At 42.8% G+C, this 17652-nt stretch overlaps 1 protein-coding gene across 2 annotated transcripts in view; it reads right to left on the minus strand.

Annotated features, from left to right (window-relative positions):
- The window catches only part of TECRL (trans-2,3-enoyl-CoA reductase like), a 103813-nt gene extending 90907 nt beyond the window's left edge, over positions 1-12906 (minus strand). The window contains exons 1-2 of one of the 2 annotated variants that reach the window (XM_042797154.1): positions 12806-12906; positions 12497-12590 (exon numbers count right to left, since the gene is read on the minus strand). In XM_042797154.1, coding sequence (XP_042653088.1) covers positions 12497-12544 — 48 coding nt within the window. In that variant the 5' untranslated portion in view covers positions 12545-12590; positions 12806-12906. Of the gene's footprint in view, positions 1-12496 lie in introns of both variants that reach the window. The other variant, XM_032997870.2, reaches the window with a different exon arrangement.
- Between the last annotated feature and the right edge of the window lie 4746 nt (positions 12907-17652).

Raw genomic sequence — 17652 nt, forward strand, 5'->3', positions numbered from 1 at the left:
TCCCAATACAACTTTTGGCATACGTACACTGCTTGGAATACTAGTGCTGTCTTCTGCCCCAACATATATAAGTGTCAGGGTAAGACGAACAGTGGCATGCTCTTTGCCTTCAGTTTTAGAGCAGTTTTACCTCAAGACCCTGTCTAATTGGGATGCAACCACTTCAGAAAGAAGAGATTTGAGAGGGCATTATCAACAGTCTCCTGCAATGCCTGTTTTAATTAAGCTGTGTTGAGCCAACTGCACTTTGAGCTTCTTATGCCTTTGTTTGCTGGGTATGAATCATCTTCATCGTTTGTGCTTTCATTCTTTTGCTGATGGAAAAGATAGCAGGAAAGGATTCCTCAGGATTGATTAACTAAGCTCTCACCCCATTGCCCTTGGTAAGTTTAAAGAGAATTGGAGGTTATAATCATCTTTATCACTGCACGTTGCACAGCCGTGCAGATTTACATCTTTCATTTTATCACATCATGACTTTGCACTTAAAGGAGCACATAGCTCTGCTAAAGCAACCATTCCCTCTCTCTCCAACCAACAGTTGCCAAGAAAGTTCTGGATAGCTACAAGTATGCTGTGAAGCCCCCTTCAGAGAACATAGCTTTATAAAAGAGTTTACTGTGGCCTAGAGAAAATGACATTAATTTTATGGGTGTTGAAATCTGCGCTTCAGCCCATACTTCCTGTGTGACCTCGGGCTGTTCAGGTTGGTTATAGGCACGGTGTGACCATGACTGTTTCAAATGCCTGTGAAATTCATGGACCTGGCCTTGTTCTTCAAGGATAGTGCTCATGGCAAGCGTATGAGCCTGGAAAAGGACTACAGAGACAGAAGGGTGTATGAGGGAAAAGCATAGTGTTTCAGGGCAAAATGAAAAAGAGATGTTGCAGGCATCTCAGAAATCACCCTTCTTGTGGGCTTAGAAGTGCAAAACCAAGTGCAAGAGCCAATTTACTTCAATCATTACAGACCTCATCTTGGATGAGAGATGAGTGCTGAAGTCTGCTTAAAACATTTATAACAAGTAAAACTCTTTTATAAGCATTTATAACAAGTAAAACATTAAAAACATTTATAACAAGTAAAACTCTAAAAACTTCTGACCACTTCTACCCTTCCTGTGAACTGTGTTGTAGAGAGGGCTTAGGTCTAGCCTTGTTCCCTGCTGAGCCTGACTTGCTTGCCAGATTTCCTCTGCTTGTGCAGCTCAGCAGTGTGCTCCACACTGGTGAAGTTGCTGGGCCACCATAACCTGTGTGTCCAGGCTTGTCCCCCTCAGCAGAGCAGCCCTGTCCTCCCAGGACCCTGCTGCTGGCCTCCCACCTCCAAGGTAAGCGCCCTGTGCACTACTGCCTGGTCAGACTGGCCGAGCACCCCTCGGGGCAGCGGCTCTGCCTGTGCCACGGGTACTAAGACTTGGTCTGGTATTGGTAATTTAATGCTCCTTGCAGGGTCTTGTGTGGTGTGAGAGCCCAGAAAATGCAGCCAGGGAATGTGTGGGGCAGCTCAACACAAAGGCACAGGACCCTCTGTTTGCAGTAGAGAGCCTTGGGTTGCTTTGTGAGACCTCCTAGCCCAAACCTGGGGACCTGGGTGCCCCTGGGCTGCAAGATGGCAGAGCAGAGGCTTTAAGAGAAGCTACCAATACCAAAGACTTGTACCGATACATTTTGGGGGGAACAGATAACTGTTGGAATTGGGGTCTTGTGCAGTTTTTGTGGTGCTACTTCTCTAGGGAAGGCAACTGATGAGAAGAGGGTTTTTTTGAAGGGTTTAAGGGCCTCTGGTTTTGTGTTCTTCTTTTCGTTGAACTTGCTTTAGTGACACTAATGAGATGGCCTGATAGATCTGATGGAGTATTGATTCCATCTCCTGGTGGCCAAAAGGAAGTCTGAATTGGAGTAAGATTTTATTGCCGCTGTGAAGCTTTGTAAGCCTCCTTCTTCCAAGCAGTAAAGCAGAACAGAAAAGTATTTTAAAGAACAAACACATGAACTGTGTTTTTTCCAGAGTTTAAAGGTGAAGTTGTACAAATATCAGAAACTAATTAAGCTGACTGTGTGATATTTAGTTATCTTAGAACCTAGGAGAAAAATTGATTTCTGTTGCACTGAATTAAATTACATTTTCATACTGATTGACATTAGCAGTGTTTGCTTCTACTTGTCTTGCAAACGTAACCATTATCTGACTTTAGTTCTTGAAACTAGGCTGCTGAACTTTTGCAGTGATGCTATTTTATCACTGTATCGATAAACAAATACCTTGTCCGGGCGTAACATGGGTCTGAAATCTCATATGCAGATTACATCACTTCTTCAACTAATTGCAGCTTTCAAGAGGGCATTTTTTTTCTGAAGTGAAACAGTATTTTCAACTTGTACAAATATGCTGTGCTGTTACCAGCTTCCAGGTGCAGAAGCTTTTTGTGTAAGGGGGTGAATGCAAGTAACAAAAGCCCGTTCCCTTCCTTAACTGCTTTTAATCAGCTTTTAAACCAAAGTTGGTGCCTGGAAACCAAGCACAAACACATGTTTTTGTTGCATGGCTCCTTGCATCTCCCCCAGCTGACACCAAGCAGCCAGCTTCAGGAAGATGAGCCTCAAATCACGAATTCTCATCTGATAAACCCCAAGTTCAAGGATGCGACATCTGCTACTGCTTGGCAATGGTGCCCCAGTGCAAGTATTTACTGTAGATAATTATTCATTGCTGTGCTTCAGGGGGAGGGAGAGGAGTGGTCGGTGTCCAGCTGATGGCCAGTCCTCTTCACCGCCAAGTTTCAGTCAGCTCCTGGATGGGATCTTCCTGCGGAGCAGCGTGGCACGTGCCAGTTCCTCTGCTGTGAGTGGCTCCTGCAGCTACAGAATTGGAGATGCTGTGGGAGAATTGGATCCTCGTTTCTGATCTCTCATTATAAGGACAGCTGGGATTCTCAGCCACTGAAAGCCAACTCCACCAGCAGTCCTTATCCCCCTTCCAGCACAAAGGGAGAGGGTGCTTGTACCTGCAGATGACATTGACGGTGGCAGAGAAAGGCAAGGAGGGATGTAGGACACTGCTCTTGAGTGAACCAGGAAGGTGGACCTAAATATGTGGAAAAGCACTAAAACATTTTTGGATGGTACTAAAACTGCTTTCATATGGTGAGAGAATTTATCACCTTTTTTTTTGCTTGAGGGGCAAAAATGCAGGAAGGTTAATCTGAAATCTTGCTATCTTGAGGTACTTTGTAATGGATGATCTTCTCTTGATCTTGCAAGACAATTTTGCAATCCCCTTGATTCCTGTGTAAAGCAGGCACACCTGGAACTGCCCAAGGTTTCTGGTCTGAATAATTTCCTGCATGCCTGACTCCTTCCACTCATTCACGCCTCTCATGGATTCCTGGTGATCTCTGTAATGGAAATTGCATGTGGCATGTCTTTCACACCCATGGGCTTATCGAGGCAAGGCTGACAAGTTCTCTCTTCTCAGCCACTGACTCTGCATGACAACCCGTAGTATGTCTTGGCTGCTTCCAGACAGACGACAACTTCTGTTTCTCACAAGACCAGAGATGCTTTGTTACACTGATAAAGCGCCTGTCACAGAGTGCTGGGGTTAAGTGCTGCTCAAAATACACCAAAAGCAATGGGGAACGGGCACAAGAAATTATGATGAAAGGGAGAAAGGAAACTTCAGGCTTAGACCCAAGCACTGCGAAAAGCTTGGTCACCTTATGGGGAGAATGGCACAAATTCAATCAGTGGACAAGATTTGGACCGCAGACAAAGGTGAATGCACCCAGTTTTCTTAGGTCACAGCCATGTGCTGTGTCTACCTGCTTTCCAAAGTTTTAGATAGTTTTTCTAAGCACTGTGAAGAATTTGGATACAGAAATCTGTGCCCACATAATTCACATAAGAACAGCACTGTAGTGAATAGGAATTGCCTGACCCAAGCGAAAAAGTGCAAGGCCATGTCCTCATCCTTCTTACACTGAGCAGCAGAAAAATGCATGCATGCATCCATCCCATTCTGTGCTTCATGGAAGGCCTGATACACATGAGCAGGGAAGCAATACTATCCCCTGACACAAATGCTATTAGAATAAAAACTCCTGATTTACCACTGGGGACAGCCTCTGTGCCCGGGGTAGGGAGCCTTAACCAAAGTATGCCACAAGGAAATGGAGGAGAGAAATTAGCCTTTTTTCCCCAGCACCAGTTGGAGCTATGTCCCCTGGAGACAGACCTGAATAAATTCTGTCTCCAGCATGCTGAGCAGACTCTTCAGAAGTCACTATTATTCTGCCATGCCACGGCTGCCTATCTTACCAATGCACATGATGATGTTTTCCCTCAAGGTATTTGCATCGATAGAAGTCACCTCAAACTCTGAATGCAAACCCACACACTATCTTGCATACTGTACAAGCAGGGAACATTCTGTACTGCAGAAAACCCCATTTCATGGAAATGGAAAACGTACTAAATTCATCTCACCTTCCTTATTTTTTTTGCATGGTCTTCATTTAATAGGTACTAAAATGACAGCATCACTTTGAGACAGCACTCCTTTGAAGAGTTACATTATGTAAAGGTTGGCTGAAAACCTTTCTACTTATTTGGGTTATTGCTTCTAAGCACTGCAGAAAGAGTGAGGTTAAAAGACTATATCCATTTGCAAGCTGTTCTCTTCCGTAAAAGCATGCCCTTCCTATCCCATCTTTATCCCAAACAATGTTCATTAAGGCAGAGTTCCCCTTCCTTTATGAAGGCTGAAGTAATGCTCTTAGATATCAACTGAAAAAAAAAAATCTGGATTCTCTGAGTACGATAACAAAGAATTCCTGTTTGCTTCATTCTTTCATTTTGGGTACGTTACAGTATAAAATCAGTGTAAAGATATTTCCTTTGTTACCAAAAATTACTCCATTTTCCCTTCACACAGGAATGCATAGAATCAAAAAGTTCTACTTTGTAAGACTAAAGTTTGTAAGACCCATTAACAAATGTGAGATGCTTGCAGTTGGTGTTGATAAAAAACCCAAGTACAGGGATAAGCAGAAAGGGTAGAAATAAATAAGGTAGAAAGGACATACTAACAACACCAAAATAGCCTTCGAAGATCAAGAGGATGCGGCTGAGACAGGTGAATAATGGCAGAAGTACAAACTGCTGATGCAAAACCAGAAGAGAAATGATGGCTGCAGAGATGACAGTGGCCCGCCCCTAAATTCACCAGCTTACATGGCCTCTGTTAGAGTAGATTTGATTTGCAATCTGTTGCTTTTATTGTCATGTCAACATTAGATATAGGGCAGAAGTGGCCACTGACTTTTTGGCTGTAGGCATAGGGAGGGTGGTCACGAAGCAAAGCGAGCAGTCTTTCTCCTGCCCTAAACTATCCTCCAACCCACCAGGGCACTTGCTCTTACTCTGCTCAGCCAGTTTCAGAAGTAGTACTCAAGGACTAAATTTCCACTTAATTTAATTGAGAAAGGCTGTAGGGCTTTACTGCTATCATTGTTTAGCAGTTATTTTTCCTGAAGCTGCAATTATCGCTGCCAATGCAATTCAGTGGGTAATGGAGGAAGTCAGTACTGTATATGCTTCAAAACCTCTCAGGTGCTACCTACCCGTGACACTTATTTGTGAGGCTCCCACTCTACTCCTCCATTGTTCCAGGCAGAATAAAAAACATGAGGTCTCCCTGGTTTAAACCTCTAGCCCATCTTTTACCCATGCATTTGAAGGAGTAGGGAAAGAGTGTTGGGGGAGAAAGGGAACAAATTCTAAAAGTTAAACAAGGGTAATTGCAGAACAAATGCAAGAAGTCTGCACTCACTAATTTAGCCCTCAGGGGAGCTGATGAAGTAAGGGATCAGACAGTTAAAGTCATGGGCAGGAAAGATTGTCAGCAACTGCACTGAAGACCAGGTAAAGTTTTTAAAAAAAAAATATTGTCGGATTTAGGCCTTGGTAAATCCAAAGGTCATCTGGCACTGAGTTATTACGGTTCTCATTGAGAATGTGGATCCCAGCCCTTGAACAAAAGATGCTCCAATGACAGTAAACCACCCTCTGAAGATTTCACCCCAGTCCCTGAAACATTTAACTTCAGGTCCTGGACAGTTACATCTGGCATTAAGATTCTGCATATAAAGGGCTAATAAATGTTTTAATACATTCTTCATGAAGTCATAAAATTCAACAGACCAGCAAGTTGTTTCTACCTGTGGCCTGTAACCATCTGCAGCATTCGCTGATGTATTTATAACCATCTAGAGATAAGTGGCATATGTGGTAACACTTCATACTCATTTATGAACCTCATATAGGCCACTGGAAAATGTTCCTTTGATATGAAGCTGAATCATAATTTTATTACTCAGAGGACATAAATTAATTTCTTTTTACTGTCTAGCCAAACAGAAGGTATTGTTTAGTTTCAGTAGCAATTCATTGCTGCTTTTGAACTGAAAGGACAAAAGAAAACCCTGAACCATGCATGAACACGTGCAATGAACAAACATGCTACAAACCTTCTCATACAGAAAGCATATTGGGCAGGGAAAATCTGCCACCCTTGGAAGAAAACGCTCAGTAAGGCAAAGTCAAATTTCTTACCAAATTTACTGAAAGAATGAAAAAGTAATGAATTATCCAGGCAATATCTGGGATTGAAATTGCAAAATACGGGGCTTTCTTGGTGTAAGTATTTTGTATGCCCCGCTTATTCCTACTCAATACTACAGTGTTAGATTCCTTTAATCAATTAAACAGATACATTCAAGATGCAAAACAAATTAAGTGGAACAATTTTGGACAGGATTTGCTTGTTGATTTGTCTTGCCTTCAGCCTGCAGTGTGCTAATGCAAGTGTGCCATCAAGTGGTACAACAGGAAAGAACTTGGCCAAGAACCCATCCTCTACCTTAAGCCTATTAAATACAGGAGACCTGGTGCCTCCTGAAATGCCACCTTTTTATCCACAAATAACAAGTGACAAATATTGATATGCCACTGTAACACCAGGTGGGAAAGAGCTCTATGGCTGGGGTTACTGGGCACCTAGCTACAGGGGCAAATGTCTGTTAATTCAACAGGCTTTGAGGCTCTTATCACAGACTTATATAAAAACTTGACCTTTTTAAAGTCTGCCAAAGGCCCTGATTATCATACAGCATGATGTATGTCCCACATAACTAAACAAAGCAGCGCGTGAATGACCTTTCTGAGGAACCGATGAGCAGCATGAGTTGTTCAGAGAGATGATGCTGATTTCAGTGCAGCCCAAGTCAGCCCAGAAGGGAAACTGCCACTGTCACCTGGGACATGCTGGTAGTACCTGGTTGGTGAAAGACCTGTACACCTACATGGGGACACCAGGAGATCCTCCATTCTCCTCCTGGCATTGCTTCCAGCCACGCTGGAGCTGACGAGTTAGGCTCAGAAATGTCTGACTGGGGTCAGGGATGTGAAGGGATTAATTTAGGTACACGAGGAATCCTTGTTCTATATTTCTGAGAGACCTACACCCCTTCCATCACCAAACCACCTCAGCATCTCAAACCTGAATAGATCAATCCCTATGTTACTATGAGGAAATGGTTCACTGTTGCTTTTTTTTTTTTTTTTTTTTTTTAAATCCAGGTAACTTGAGCACATACAAGGCAAAGGTGATACTTCAAGAGCTGCTGAGGTGCCCATACTCATTAAAATCACTAGAAGTTAACTGCCTCTAAATACCTTTACAAATATGGTATTAAGTGATATGCCTCAGCATACAAGTACATAGGTTGCACAAACTCACTGTTTCCCTCACCCCGCGTGTAGTGGGTAGTAAGACCAAGAGCAGCATAAAGCACATCTGCTGGTTTTCAAACTAGCTTGGCATATATTTGCTTTTACCTCATATATGTATATATATATAGCACTTATGAGTTACCACTGCATTTTCAATTATGGTGGAGCTGAGCAGCAGATATTACCTTATGCAGAACTACTTCTGGCAATTGCACTTGTTCCAGATTTTCAGCATTTGCTTGATGCAGCTGAGATGAATGCAGCACAATTTCCAATGATTTCTTTTTTCTCCATCTTAATTAGAACTTTCCAGTATTTGCTGAATGAAACGGGAAAAACTGAGAAAGAGCAAGTGTTCAGCATTTTAATACAGCCCTGCACCATGATAACAATAATAGTCTGCTTGGCTAACATTCAGGTAAAGATTCTTTAATATTATTGAGACAAAGTCACCTTCCAAAAACAGGCTGAATTTTGCTCATGTTGACCTTGAACTTCACTCTGAAACAAATTTTTCCCTGGATATTGCCTGATGCCAAACACATTTCAACATTGCCTGCTTCCTTTGATGAAAAAAGGTAATGCAATTGTGTTAAGAGTGCAATTCTGTAAGACAAATAGTGTGCGGTTAGCAGATAGTCACAGCTGTGTTGAAGCAGACACTTGAAATAACAGAATAGGATAATGTAAAGGAAAAAGAAGAGTTATTAGCAATAACTGAAAGATTGTTTGGAGACCATCGGTAATTTGTGGTTACCAATGCAGAGATATTTGAAACAGGAACACAATCATTTATTTCCTAAAAGCTAACAAAACAAACCTCCTTTCCAAAGAAGCTTGTTCTCACTGACCAAAACATTAGTAAACATCCAGCTTCCCTCTTTTTCACTAATTGTGAAGACTTGCATTCAGTACAGTTATCCACAGTCATCTGAGCTGGGATATCTCTGTGCTTCTGTTCTCACCCACAACCAACCTCCCCTGGCAAAAAAAGTTAGAGGAGCATAAAGGAAGCCCTCATTTACTCCTTGGAGAGTAGCTGTAATACTGGCATGCTGAAATACCCAGGTGTTGTGTTCTCTTTATTATCAGTATTTACATGGAGCTGGAGCTAGAGGAGAGAGAAAAGCAGAGGAAGAGAGGAAATGGCCATACAATATATGTCAAATAGAGGAATGCTGCTTTCAGTAGTTAAATGGATAGAGAAAAAATTAGACTTTGCAAAGATTTTAAGTGACTGTATTTGCATGTTATATAATTTGTAGTCCAGGAAAACTGGGAAAAAAAAAAAAAAAAAAAAAAAACACACAAAGGGAGTTTCATTATTAGTATCATAAAACAAACAGTAAAATATATTGCACGCTGGCAGACTTTCTAAACTACCAAGGAAGTGTGAGTGACAGGGAAAAAGTTAATCAGAATACAGTGGCAAAGAATTAAAAGTAATTTAGTAGTAGATGTGTAACCAGTTACCTGGGAAAGCAAGGAAAGGAGGGAGGAACAGAGCGTTCACTAAAATTAAAGACACATCTGCAAGCGTTCGTTATTAAAACTGCAGTTATTCTCTCCCCACTTCAAATGCTGTTGGAAAAGTAAACCTGCTGCTGGGTGAAGGCATGGCTAAGGCACGGAGCCTCAGAAAGTAGCACGTGAAAAGCAGAGGCCGTGCTTTAAAGTGGTCAAAGAACATCAGAACTTTGCAGCTTCTTCCAAGGTGCTGCCTCCCCCCACCATGCTGAGCAGTCCTTCTGTCGTGTCGCGCTCGAGGGGCTGCGATGCTGCTTCATGGGGAGGGCAATTTACCCTCTGCTCTTCAGCTCTTCTATTGTAACACCATGACTTTTCTCTTTAAAAAGCAAATCTTGAATGAGGCTTTCTATTCCCCCCAGCGTGGATAATATGATTCAGTCCTATACACCCAGATTGGCCCAAGCTCTCGCTTTCTGTAGAAGTTGGTCTGAAGTTTGCTGCTAACAGGTCTGTAGTAAAGAAGGGTCATCGCAGCCGAAGGCAGTCTTACAGGCAGCATCACATATGTACTCATGGTCTAGCTGTATTTGCTATAAGCCCTATGCTGAGCCTACAAAAATGAATGAAAAGACCCCAATTCCTAGAAAGCCACTTCCCAATTGTGTACTATTAAAGAAGCTTGCAGGCATCTCTGTTTATGTATGTAAAACCTCCTTAGGGAAAGTGGGCCCAGAGCTCAGGGAGACTAATGGTCTCTACATAATGGGTTGAGCTACTCTGTAAAGGTTCAGAGGATCAGAGCTAACGGTGTACGGTGTCAGAAATCTCAATGGCACAGAAGTGGTATCTCACAGCAGTAGGATGGAAATTGCCCACCTCTCTTCACTGTCTTAAAAATGATGAAGTTGACTTAGATGAGGTTTTAATTGAATTTACCTTTTCCTTTCATCTGCTCTTCAGTCTTCTTATTGCAACTTGTAAGGCTTCTCCAATTTCCAAATTGATTTTCTTATAATTAATTGGACAATTAACTGTAACTTAGTAATTATTTATCAAGTATGCTAATTATGCAAATATCTACAGATCTAAAATATATCCACATTCATTGAATTTAATAACAAGGCATTGCTGTGGATATTACAGAACTGTTCTTCACTTGCACCAAATATTTGAAAGTCAAATGTTAGGATTATATTTGCTTTCACAGACCTCATAGGTTTTTGAAATGTGTTGTAGAATAAAATTACCGCATTGATCAGAGACTCAAAAGCTCTTGAAGACTTTTTTAGAAAAAAGTGAAAATTGTTTTGAAATTTGCATCACACTTCCAGGCTAATACAATGGTCCCTTGATGACAGTATCAGTATTCAGCTTAAGGAATTGTAGGGAACATCACAGCCAACAACACAGACTCCCTCTGGCAGGGTTACTCAGTGTAGTAAGTTTTCTATCCTGTTTTATAGGTGTAACCCTGATTCTGAGTGTCTCAATTCTCCAACCCTTTTCCCCGCCTTTGAAGTATGGTAGTAGTTCTGTTACCAGCATGTGCTTAGAGTCCTAACACAGTATAGGAGAGGGAACTGGGTGTGTGGATCACTGCCAGCAAAAAAAGGACTATGAGAGGCCACACTTACTGATTCCAGTTCTCTGCCATCACAGGTCAGCATGCAATAGCCTCTTAATGCTGAAAGGTCTGTAAAGCATCCCTTTCATGTACCCCAAACCCTACCCATAAGCCATAAAACATTCCAAAACTTAAGTTGGTGGCTCCTGTTTTTTTTTTTTTTTAACAGTCAAGGTTACAGCACACTGCAGAGAAAATTGAACAGTCACTGAAAAGGTCTTGGAGACCTGCAGTAGACCAGCAGCTTTTTGCCTGTTAATTAGCCCGTCCCCAGCTGCTTTCTAGCTTCAGAGATTGGCTTTTTGCTACATGTTAATGCATATCCTAAACCACTTCTTAAATGGAATCAAGTTAAAATAAAAGCAGTATCTTCTCATCAGACAGACTTAGCAGCTCAGCTATACCAAATCAGCCAACAGTTCTACATAGTACCCTGTACCACAGTACTCATCAGACACATTATTAAACCATGCTTTCTGCTCTTCCTTTTGTGGACAAGTTCCCCTTATAATGCATTGTTTCTGCACCTGTTCTATCATTTGCACTCATAGAGCATCTCTGAGAACCAGTCAGTCATGTTTCAGGCTCCTTGTATTTTGCTGTTTGATTAGACTGATGTGAAGCACCATGTCATTTTGGATTGAATAAATGGCAATAGCTAATATTCTGAAAGAGTGAGTACGAAAGGAGGAGCAATTTTACTTTTAACGACCTTGGCCTGGATACTACTTGTTTCCATGCTTCATTTGTCTTCCCTTTTCATTCATAATATCTCTACCAATCCAGAGGACACTCATGTTTCATATAGAGAACCAAAGAACCATAAATGGCAGTTCTTGCCACTTTGTCTCATTTCAGAGTCCCTCCTATGTCTATGATTAGCGACATCTTTTGAATTATGGTCAGTTCTGCACTTCTGCATTTTTTGCTGCTGTTTTCAACTCTACTTTCTCATGAGTCGCTCAGAGGAAGGTGAAGACACTGAACCGGAAAAACTGTTCAGAGTTATATGGCAGTTTCTGCGATTAGCTATTTTTATTTTTATCACTGAGAGACAAAACATTGGAAATACTTGGCCTGCAGGTATTTGTGAGTAATGTTAAAATATCCATCATCATGACTAGTTAGAAAGCTAGAAGGCTATTTTTTCTTTGGAAAATTAAGTTACATCAACATTTTCTTTAAGAGGAGGGATTCTTCCTGACAGTTTGATGTCAAACTTGCTTCCCTTGCACCCTCCTTGTCAAAGGTACTTTTTCCTTCCATGGCTTCTATTGAGCATTGCTCAACGCTTTGGCTTATGAGTGAGAAGAAGAAAGGAAAGAAAAAAAAAAAAAAAAAAAAAAAAAAAAGTAAGTATAATGCATTCCCTAGGGTTAATGAATTTGCTGATAAATCCTTAGCTTTTTGATGGGAAACTGAAATTAAACTATTTAGCCAAATTCTGTTGTCACTTCCACCTGTGAAGTCTGGAGTCCTCCACTGAAGTCTCTCTGGATCTATTCTGGTATTTAGAAGATCAAAGTCTGACCTCTTACTGCTACACCAACAAGACACTTTGTTAATTCAGTCACTTTCCTCTCTCGTGCTAATCATACAATATCTTACCTTAACCACAGCAAGATGATCTTTAACGTCCCTTCCAACCCAAACCATTCTGTAATTCTGTGAAGATGTAGTGGCAGTCAGTACTTAGAATTCCCTGGTAAATGAGAAGAAATTATAAAGGATCAGGGTCTCTTGCATTTTTTGGATCAAGTTCCCAACCTTCCTTGCACTTTACAGTCCACTGCAAAACAAACGGCCTTCGGATACGCAAAAGGCACAGGTGCTATGCACAACTAGGTGCCGGCTCTCCCACTGGCAGCGGCCGGCCTTGCAGGGAAACCTCTGCGCGTAGCCAGGGAAGAAATTTACCGATCCGCCTCAGGCCAGTGGCAGCCCTTGCACAGAAGCAGCAATGGAGGAGAAAGACCCCCGCCTTCTCCAACGGCGGCCGGGGCCGGGGCCGGGGCCGGGGCCGGGCCCCGGAGCGGCCGCCGCTCTGCCCGCCCGCCGCGGTCCCGCAGTGCCGCCTAGCGCCCTCCTGCCGCCCGTCCCGCTCCGGGAATAAAACCGCGGAACGAGCGGGAGGGGCCGCGGCCGGCGCAGGGCCCCCCGCCCGGGCTGTGAGCGGGCAGCCGCCTCGCCGCGCCCGGAGAGCCGCCGGGCCGGGCTGGCGCAGGGGCCCGGCCTCCGCCGGCGGCGGCCCGAGCCCTGAGGGGGCGCGCGGGGCCGGCGGGTGGCGCCGCCGAAATGGCGGCGGGGGCCCCGGCTCGGGCTGCGGAGGCGGAGGGGCAGGCAGGCTACCGCGGTGCTGTCGCTCCCCAGAAACGGACGGGGACAGGCTTTGAGCCAGAGCACCCGAGTCATTTTTTTTCAAAGCAATTCAATTTCCCTTGTGATGCTTAGGACCTTGTTTGTTTGTTTGTTTTCTTTATGAAAGGCTAAAAACAGCCGGCATGGATGGAGTATTTGCTTCCTTACGGAAAGCTGGCAGAAGAAAATAGCAATGCCTTCCTCCAGGGAGTGCTGAATCTCCAGTCCAATTTCAGATACACATCTGGTATCTGACCACAGACAAGTCACCTAACTGCTTTCAGGGCCTTCGTGAGGAAAGGATGTATAATGCTGTGATACAGTCTAACTGATGACTGTAAAAATGCTACAAGCATTCATGGGAATGCTTTATAGGCTCGAAATTACTTTGCAAATACTGTGGTCTTAAAAAGGAATGGACACTATCAACATTTAGGCAAGAAGATAACCGAAACTCCTTCCCCAGAGATGCTTGCCGCCTTCATCTCAGCTGATGCTGCAGCCTGTGCTTATTCTGGATTATAGTAGGAGGTTGGCTGGTGTGACAACAAGAAATCAGAAGGATAAAATTCCAGCTGCTTTTAAAAATCCAGCACAGCTTCTCCATTTAGCTGGCAGGCATTGACTGTAACAATCTGTCTGAGCATGGGGAAGAAGAGCTGAAAAAAAATCAGATAATATTACCATATAGAATAAAGCAGTATATAGGCTGGGCTTGCTGGAGGGGGTGTCACATGTGCCAAATAGCACCTTAATGCATAAGACTATCGCCTCCAAAACAGGAGCTTTTTTTTGTGCATAGCAATTGCTGATCAGCAGTACGCATGTGCCTGCTGTTTCAGTCTACTTAGTTGTCCAAGTACCTCGGAAGGGAAGAGATTGTATCTAGTATGATCACTGGCCTAGCATTTTCACATCTGTTTCAGGTCATCCTTGTCAGTACGCTCTGTGATCTTCATGAGGGAAAAGGCATGTCTAACCAATGCTTAAAGTATAGTTTTTCTGAAGAGTTGGTATGCTCCCATTTTCCCTGTTCTAGTGGCAGTATTGCTGCACTCCCAGCCTTCAGAAGACGTTCAGCCTAGCTGTTTGAAAATCAGATAATGAGATTGGAGGCTTTGTCTAGCAAAGGAAACCCCAGCATTTCTTTTAATTGACTATTAAGTGTAAACATATGCCACTTGCAACCATCTTTCTGCAGCTAAGTGCTCAGAAGAGTTGATGGTTTTAAAGAAAACTCAAACTTCATATGTAAGAATAGCTGGAACCAATTTCCTGGTTGTGTTGATAATTAACCACTTAATTACTTTTTATAAAATCAAATGTCTCCTGGAGGGAGGAAGAGGAGAATCCATTATATTTGTGATAAAATGGTGAGATTTGGCAACACTGTCAACTGCAGTGTTGATGATCAGTAGGCTTTGCTCTGCAGGTGTGATCCAGGCTATGTGGCCAGCACACACAGGCACCCTTTGCAGGGTGACTGGTGTAACTGTCCTGTTGATGATGGTGTCATAAAATGCAGCTGCTTGTGCTGGTGCCTTGCTGCGCTAAGAGATCTGAAGCTGTGCTGTGAAGTCTGAGGCTTAAATCTCTTTTTGTATGCTTTGTGATGCAACTCTTGGGGGAGAAGATAAAAGACTAGCATCAGATTGGCGCAGGGTATTTATCCAGGATGAAGAGATTGAGGTTTGAGTCTGGATTGTGGAGTGCAAGAATGTAACCCCAAGGGGAGCCTTGCAGGCATCTGGAGGAAGCACAGCATCGATGATTCAGAGTTTCTCCAAGAAATCTCTCTGGATGGGTGTTTAGTCAGAGCAGGTGGATTTTCCTCAACATTCAGTTTCACCTCATTGGTTAGTGACACAGTAAATTGTGCTGCTGGACTGAGAGTTGGAGTGTAACAGCTCTGGTGGGCCTGACAGCCTTTGAACATTTTGTGTGACCTCATTTTTCTGTGCATCTGACTACAGCGTAGCAGTCGCAGTGCTTGAGTGACTTTATTTACTGCTGCTAACAGACATAGAGAGAAGCTCTTGTGACTGAGGTCATACATGCCTGTGGGAAGACAGTCCAGAGCCAGACCTGGGTGAGCTTTTTCTGATAAGGATGGATCTGGCCCTGTTTAGTTCAGCAGTCCATCGTTGTGAAGTGGACAGCCCACGGGGCACAACTACCAATTTGTTTTCTGCAAGTGAAAAGTGCTGCTAACTGCACCAGTAATACTCCATTGCCCTGGCAGTTGGGTGGCTCTTGAAAGATGGGTTGGTGTGGTAAGGCAACTGCTGCTGTCTCAAAGTTACAGAAGGTGTTGCAGAAAGGCTGCTTGCTTTGAGCTCCAGAGTTCTGGTACTGTGAAGGGATCTTATTTTCTTAGGGGTTCTTCGAGAAATTTAGACCTTTCTGAGTTTGTTGAAGAATTTCTGTTCTGTACCACAGGATACCTGATACCTGCACCTGTGGAAGCAATGTAAATAAGAGTAGAATTTAAGGCTGTACAGAAAAAAAAAATACCGAATATCTTGTGTAGATGTGAAAGTCTTGGCTTAATGCTACCAAGAATCCTTAACTTCAGAGCAAAAAATCTCCAGTCCCGCTCTAATGTTGTCCTTTCACAGCTTGTTAAGTTGTTTATGCCTATGCAGAGTCAGTTTTAAATTGCTAGCATAACAGATTGATGGTATTCCAGCATGGCTTTTCCAAGGGTTAAGGGGAGATCAAGTTATCATTCTCTCAAAGGTATCAATCATCTCTGTGGGTAGCACAATGATACTCTGTTTTCTGTCCCCATTAAGCTCTTCAGCTCAACAAGAGTGTCTATGCTGAAGTAATGGAGGGGCCAGCCAATGCCTGTTGGCTTAGCTGCAGTATTCCCAAATTACAGTCTGCTTCCCATGCCAAACTGCAAAGCACTCCTTGTAAGTGGTCCCTAGAACCATTTGAATAATGTGGGAACATGACAGCTAGCTGCTGTTTGGCCTGGGAAATTTTTAGGACTGTTACTGCTCTAATGATTTAAAATATTCCAGAAGCACAGATTTGGAAACTTGCAAAGTTCTTGAGGGTGCTGAAGTTGTTCACAGCCGTTTTCAAACCAGCTCTAAGGAACAGAGCCTACTGCATGCTGAGGTCCATGCCAGTCCAATTCATAAAGGCAAAAAGAGACCATTGCTGCTTCTTCAAAGATGCCTGCTGATACTTGCTGCTGGACTGCTCACACAGCTTTTGGTTTGAGGACCTTTTCATCTGCATGTTAAAGCAAACAAATTGGCTGTCAAGAGATGCAGACATAAAGTTTTCGTACAGACTGAGCAGTTGCTGCTGGATCATGACTCAGACTTCCTGGTAATAAACATCACCAAACCTACATTCTGAGCACTGGTCCTGCTGGTTTAGAGTACTGTCATTCCTCCAAACACTGGCAACTGAAAACACTTGCTGCCAATGTGTAGGCAATGCAGATTGTACTTAACAGCCGTTGAACTGTGACAATAACTGAAGGAGCTGGGACTGCTCAGCTTCTGAGTAAGCACATGTGTAGATACAATTTGAAGAGTCTGTGCAAGTTCCAACTCAATGACTGAACAGAATCGAAGGTCATCATGTCTCTGTGCAGGTTCCCCATCTGTATTCACATGGAGCTTGATTCTGAGGATGGCTAAATCCACTCAGCTATTTAAAGAAACCTGCATGCTCACAATGTCTTTAGAAACAAAGTTATTTCTGGCAATGCCTAATAAAGATCCATAGATTTGAAAGTGTTTGGTGATATTCTGATGCTACTCAGATATCATTACTGATACAAAAGTCCTGCATATGTCAGTAATACTGTGACAAATACGTTTAAAGTAGTATAACTCCTGGAAGATGTGTATATAATGCAGATAGATGTGATAAATCTTTTATTCAATTTGATTTATATATGAATGTAGCCTTTGTAAAAGAATTTGAATGAATCAGGATTTGCTTTCAATGGTGACAAGGCATTTATTCATATTTCTCTTGACTGATGCGGAATTTCTCATATCTGCCACAGGCTGTGAAGCACAGTAATAAGGGATTTGGCATTTGAATGCAGGCAGTTGCATTAGAAGGTGTGTGGGGCAAGGATTGACAGACAGCAGAGCTTGTCTGGGAATTTTTCATCTTTAAGACAAATCCCACTAATGTCGAGAGGAAAATACCCAACTTCAAGTATAGCAGTCTCAGGACAAGTTTCAGATCCTTGATTTAAAATTACAGTAGTTGTCAAGCACACCCATGTTTTATTGACACAGATACACTAACAAGGAATACTATTTTTGAATGTTATAATTATATCCATAGGGCATTAAAGTGGGAGACTGAAGGAATACAATTTGTTCTGCTAAACACAAAGCTGTTTGAGATGTGATTTGGCAATAATG

The sequence above is a fragment of the Tyto alba genome, unplaced genomic scaffold (assembly GCF_018691265.1).
Source record: "Tyto alba isolate M040663 unplaced genomic scaffold, T.alba_DEE_v4.0 Super-Scaffold_23, whole genome shotgun sequence".
Lineage (NCBI taxonomy): Eukaryota > Metazoa > Chordata > Aves > Strigiformes > Tytonidae > Tyto > Tyto alba.